At 37.6% G+C, this 6,662-nt stretch overlaps 1 protein-coding gene across 7 annotated transcripts in view; it reads left to right on the plus strand.

Annotated features, from left to right (window-relative positions):
• The window catches only part of LOC119742545 (F-actin-monooxygenase MICAL3-like), a 65,970-nt gene extending 61,281 nt beyond the window's left edge, over positions 1-4,689 (plus strand). For all 7 annotated transcript variants that reach the window (XM_038218557.1, XM_038218558.1, XM_038218560.1 and 4 more), the window contains one exon: positions 1,437-4,689. In XM_038218557.1, coding sequence (XP_038074485.1) covers positions 1,437-1,524 — 88 coding nt within the window. In that variant the 3' untranslated portion in view covers positions 1,525-4,689. The remainder of the gene's footprint in view (positions 1-1,436) is intronic.
• The last annotated feature ends 1,973 nt before the right edge of the window (positions 4,690-6,662 follow it).

Genomic DNA, 6,662 nt, shown 5'->3' on the forward strand with positions numbered 1-6,662 from the left:
CGTCATTTTCCATCACACATGTAACTCACAGCATGTTTAAAACTGCATTTTGAAGAAGAAAAATTGCATTGCATACCTGCAGCCTGTGAGCATGTGAATGCCTTAAAAGCATGATGAAATTCAGGTCACAACATCTGAGATATAAAACTGAAGAAAAAAACCATGATTTAATTTGTTTTGTTTTTATTATACCACCAGCAGCCCGACTTGCTTTTACCTTTCATGAAAATCATTGCATTCCATCCTGAACCTTCCTCTGCTCCCTAACCTAATCCTTAATCCACCCACCCTGCATTAAACAGTTCTTGGTCTTTCTTTTTTAGCATGTTCAGGACAAGCTCATGAAACAAATGTTAAGTCTTGCTTAATATTTAGGAATATATGTTCAAAGGATCTTGATTATGATATTTTTTTTTAGCATGAATATTGGAGAGCAAGCATGGAATATACCCAGCATGTTCGAAGTCTAGTTCAAAACATATAAAGAAATATGTAACTTCTCAATTGTGGATAGTTGTCATGCCTAAAAACTTGCCCAGAAGAGAACTCCAGAGGGCACTGTTTGAATGATATGAGACAATGTAAACATCATGAGCAAGTTCAGGCGAGGATCATTAGTCGACTTGCGGTAGATTTGTGACTTAACTTACGCCTGTGCACTAACAGAAACATGCGAACACCAGTGAAATGCTGGTCAAAACGTCATCACGAAACTACTTCATCCTGGTTCCCTGCTGTACATTATAATGTGCGTGGCTATTGGTAACCAGTGATGGAACCTTGCCCTGGGCTAGGTTACAAATGAATTAGTCGACTAGAGTAGTCCAACCGTCCTGCGTTCAAGTGAAGTTAGTTGAACAACATGTATGGTTAACCAGACTCTTCGCCTGAACTTGCTCATTGTTGATGTGTTGACTTCTTTGGTATTTGTTGTCCTCGTCTGCTCGAACGGGAATTTCTGTTTGTAATATTTTAAATCACAATTACAGTGCCTCATGCTCAGTGGCGGTTTGGAGAAGAACAAAGAAGTTAAAGAAAAAGACCTTTTTGTACAAAAGAAGTTTGTTCTTCCTCACCTTCTTTGATGTGATTTTATTCTTAAATAGCATGATGAGGAGTTTTCGATTTGGGTTCAACAAGTAATCCCTCTCCCCATTTTGCCTTTCCCCCTCCCAATCCAGTTAAAACATTTTCTATTGATTTTTGTGAAAATTACAGTAAAGCCTTTGTCCCCTTACCAGAAGAGCCAAACATTTTTGGAAACCCAACTTGACAAAGCCCTTGAACAAAATGAATGGTGTACAGGCATCCTTTTCAACTGTGCAAGAATCGGTTCAGATTTCCAAATTCTATCATCCCCTCTTTTATACAAATGGTTTAATCCATGTGCGTTACTTAGATGTGTTCTGTTTGGAATGTTCCATTTTCATTAACAGGGAGCGCAAGGAGGACATGGATATCGAGGAGATTATGCTCAAGAAGGGTCTTCTGACAGCGAGAAGTGACGTGCCAATACACGTCTGAGGTTAGCCCCATCAGGTCTCCATATACTATGCCATTACAGAAGTTTGTAAAAGATTTTGCTGAAGTTTTTCTTTATGAAGCCTTACTGCAAGTGTAATAATGCATAGCATTTAAAAACTTCTTTTATTGCACAAACTTTCTCAAAGAAGATTAAGACTTGCTAAATCCTGCCCCTGTCCTTTTTGCCACGCAATTCTAGCATTATCAAAGGAAGTGTAATGTCCGTGACAGAGCGAAAGAACCATGTACCTAATTAATGGTTCAGAGAAATGATCCAAAACTCCCAGTCTGAAATCTCTGTGACCATTGCTAGATGATGGATATGTAAGATTTGAAAAATATATGTCTGACATGGACATTAAATAATGCTGGAATTGGTCATGTATTTTATGTGGGTTTGTTTTGGCATACACAACAGCAGGGTTTAATATCGTGGAGCTGATGAGCAGAGAATGACAATATTGCTTAGCATTAGCAAAATTATGTCTTAGAGAAAATGAGACGTGATCCAGTCATGAGCCCGACTGTTTTACTCTAATCTGTGTTGGTTAAGGAAATTTGTTAAATCGTGTCTTGGATACCGTAGTTTCATCTTGTTCGTTGGTCTAGAAGGGCCTCTTGTCCAGTCTGTAAAAATGACTGTTTACTTCATATACACTGCATTACATATTAATTACCTCATATACACTGATGAGCATAGAAATTATCTCATATACACCGCCCTGCATATTTATATTGCGCGCACGTGAAGGGTGCGTGTGTAGGGCCTGCTACCTTCACAACAGAGAACTGCAACCTCAATCTCATGTATGGCAGGAAAGCTCACAGTAAAAAAGTTTACACTGCAGTGTTTTAATTATTTCTTGAAAAGTGAGTTAAAAATGTTTATCTTTTTGGCTAATTGGCACGACAAAACCAAGCAATCATTGATACCATAACCCTCTTCACGGCAGTCAACAATTGTGAAATATACTTTCGGTCGTGAGTAATATATCTGTGCTTAGTAGCCCCACGACGTTGGCCCTTGATCCGGGACGAGTTGTTCCTACTGGTAATATGTATTTATTCCTCCATTAGGTAGAAGGAATATTCAAAGTCCGTGGACTACCACATGCCTCATTATCCTGTCCTTATTTGCCCATTGAAACTGGGAACATGGTTGAAAACTCCAGTTTTACATTTTGTTTGTAAATGTTTTGAATATTGAAGAAAACAAAACCAGGGAAACAAGCTGTTTGTAGTTTTCTAGTGGCAACATTTTTTTTCCTTTTTACATACTGTATCTATGTCTAAAATTACGTTGTACAGAAGCCAGCAGCAATGCAAGTGAACCTTTTGCTATAGAGAATATGGGATCATATGAGGCAATTATTTAAATTATAAATTTGCATGAACGATGCAACCAAATTTATGTTATATGTGTTAATGTGATGTTATATTGGTTACATGTGTGTGTGTGTACAGGTATGTGTAAGAAAAATTCAGTTGAATGTTAATCTAGATTTTCCACATATTTTGTTTTCTTCAAATATGCGCTTTGTTCCAATTGTCTCAAACCCTACTTCAAATTATAACTTTAACATTTCTCATTATTTAGTTTGATGTCCAAAATTAAACCTTTTGGGGAAAATATGCATAACAACCGAGGCTGTCTATTTGACCAAAATAATTGTGTGTATCTTTGTTTCTTTGTTCAAATATTCAAAATTATATTTTTCGTAAATTGCTCAGACTGGTTAGAATTAATTTGAAGTTAAAACAGCTTTATCATTTTAATCGCATTAAAAGTTTCTTGCAAGTGAATACTTAAAAAAATATTTTTATCACACTGTGACAGTGCTAACAAGTGTGATTTGAAAGTGTTCTTTGACAATCTGGCACGTTAACTTTAAAGCTCTCACATTACCATATGCTTAATTGATTTTACATTGGACAGAATGTTTTGTAAAAGTTAGTGCACCACATTTTATGTAAATATAAGTTTGTGTCTCGTATCTTTAAATTATTGTCGCATGACATATTGTGGAGCCTGTACATGAAACGTTTCTGGTGCGCTGCGAAGTGTAAAAACAGAATTTTTGTGGCATTGAGGTGGAAATTTACGACAACTGCACTTGAAAACCAGTGTTCGGTGCTTAACTTATTCCAAATCGTAAGTTTGCGCCTGTAATGATATGCAAATGTATAACTGGCAATATCTAGATTTGAACGGAAAAAAGTATGTCATTACATTCCATGTGCATACTTTGTTTTTCTGTGTGGGCTGTTTAGTGCAAATAGCAAAGGTCCTTAAGCGGAGTTGCTGATATTTTTTTTAGTGGGTTTATATCATGAATTATTTATTATGTTCAGTTTTGCATTTGTTTATGTCCTTCCTGCTGGCTGCATTTAGTACTCATTTTTATACCGCTTTGGAAAAAAAACAAAAAACAAAAATGTGCTTTGTATCGTTTCTTGTGCTGTTCAATTGTTCTTAGAGTATCGAGGTTGAGATAAATTTTGTCTGAAAAGGGGCAATTTTCCAAATTAGGAAATGTTCCATATAAAAATATAAAACACAACTTGTTTTTAAAAGTATACGCTGTCACTTAGCTGCAAATCATTTTCTTCGAAAACCAAAGAAGTTGATTTTTTCCCATTGTATAGAACAGCTATCAAATAAGTTGTTTGTTGAACATTCGAATATCAAAACTTCAAATCTAGCGTAGGAATAAGTTATGATGATAAGCTAAAATGTTATTGATTCCCGAATTATTTCTCTCGTAAACAGTACTATATGGAGTACTAACATGACATTCGGTATGTTGCGTAAATAACTGCAAGTATTTTAAGAGCTATATCAAAAAAAGCGTTTTCTTTCTGGAAAGTAAAATAGCTGATGTAGTAATTTAATATTTTCGCCTGTACCTATTTATTAAAAAACATGGGCCGAAACAAAAAAGTAGTTATGTTTCTGGAATTGGCATTAAAAGCAAAGAGTAAATGGATTGAAGAACCACATTATAATGTATTTGTAGATGTAGAAAGAATTTCATAAATGAATAAGCAGATTTTAATTCACTTATTTAACAGTCCGATTGTGAATTAATAATAAGGAATATGCGAAGATTTCCATCTTGTCAGTTTTGTACAAAGTATTCGGTAATAAATATATTTGAATACAAACTATGTTTATGTTGCCGTTACTCCTGTCTCTCCCCCCCCCACTCCCCCCCCCCAAAAAAAAACCTTTTTAAAAACGAGTTGTAGTCTACCCATCCCCTTTTCCCGAGGATTCGCGAAAACAGGTAACCTTCCTTTGCAAACGTACATTCTGTGCAAAGTTTCCCTTTCAGTCCAAATCAAACAAGTGGCTGTTTTCAACAGTTTTTAGAGCTCCCAGCCTACATAAAGCAGGATTGACTGGATGTGACTGTGTAACTTGATACAGCTATAACAATGCTTTGACTGCAGGTGATTGATAAGCCAGCTGTGCCAACCACTTGCTTATTTTTGTCTGTTGACTGAATTTGACTAGCCACAGTACTTGGATTGATTGTTTTGACTGTCTGCAGGCGCGGATCCAGGGGGGGGGGGGGGGGGGGGGGTCAACCCCCCCCCCCCCCCAGCTGTCCATATTGTTTGTTTTTCCATAGAAATTCCAAAAAAAAAAGTCGAAAACCCCCCCTGGTGTGACACGCCAAAAATATTTATACTGTTATAATGTCTGCCTGTTCAAAATACGGTACACCATTCTGTAATGTAGTGCTAATAATCGTCGAATTTGAACAGCGCCCCCTATTGAAATATGGTAACACCCCCCCCCCCCACCCCCCAGTTTTTGATTTTACGGAGGCCAAGTGTCCAGGGGAAAAAACCGGTGCACATTTCCAGATTTTTTTGCTAATGAAACCCCCCCCCCCCTGCGAAAATTCCTGGATCCGCCCCTGGTCTGTGACTGTTCAGATAGCAGGAGGGTTCTTAAGATAAAATAACATTAAAAGTGCCATTCCACCTTGTGTCTTGCCGTGAGACTAGGGACCATTAGATTTTTGTTGTAAAATTTGCTCCGTGAATGACCATTTTTAGTGGTTATTTCATCGGACATACTGTACTAATGGGTATCTCTCATCAAAATGTTGCGATGTAGATAATTATGTGGGTCTGGCGAAATAACCCCACACAATAGTGATTTAATCAGGTTTTTTCCCAAGCCGCATACGTATCTCGTATGAATATAACGCGAATGTTTTGCCGATGACATATTTTGTTTGGGTAATTCACCTACAAGTCCCGTCTGCTTCTCACCATTTTGACGTGCGCCGTAAATTGCCTATAGTGTGCCAGTAAAATAACCATACAGATTTGTTTCTGTGCAATCGGCAACTTTTCTGAACGTGTCCCGTACGTGCCAACGGGGTACTCTATAAACTGTAAGGAAGGGCTAAGTTTTCCTGAAATTATAGGGAATGCTCAATTGAGCTGATTTGCTTTTAAGGCATTTATTATTGAGTTCCCCCGTACTTGCATTGTTTTCAACAGTCATTATTTATATTTTTTTAAGTATTATTTCGAGAGACCAAAAATAAGGCCGTGTCCCAAGCGGCCTTCCAAATCTAATGATATACAGCTACGTCCGTTGCCAGCATTTCAAAACGTAGTTATCAACAGAGACCTAGGTACTAGACACTAGACAAGTTATTTGGATACGGCCCAACTATCGATTCTTAAAAGGTTATCTACAAAATTGTACTACACCTTTCCGGTGCAGACCACAATCAAATCGCACCTGTGTCCAAACAACTTTGGTATGCAGTCACACAAAAGATATGGAGAGCGTCCAAGAATTCCTAAAGTTCCGCTGCGTTACCTGATTGGTGGGTATTTTTGGAAGTTCCGCAGGCGGGCTGTGATCAGGCTTTTGTTCGGTTGCAAAGAAAAGCAGTTCCACTGTCTTGGAAGATTTTTTAGTAGGAGCCCTCAAGTGCCTGCTGTATGCACCATACACGTACCTCGGTTTAGTTTTTTATAGCATAAATTATACTTAATGCACGAACATTCTTCGAGGACTCACCGTTGAAATAAAGTTGGCAGCGCGGAAGGATTTAGTTACGTTCTAAAAGGAATTAGGTTACATGGCGATCTAGAAGTTACTGGCT

The sequence above is a fragment of the Patiria miniata genome, unplaced genomic scaffold, assembly GCF_015706575.1.
Source record: "Patiria miniata isolate m_02_andy unplaced genomic scaffold, ASM1570657v1 HiC_scaffold_6, whole genome shotgun sequence".
Taxonomy (NCBI): Eukaryota; Metazoa; Echinodermata; class Asteroidea; order Valvatida; family Asterinidae; genus Patiria; species Patiria miniata.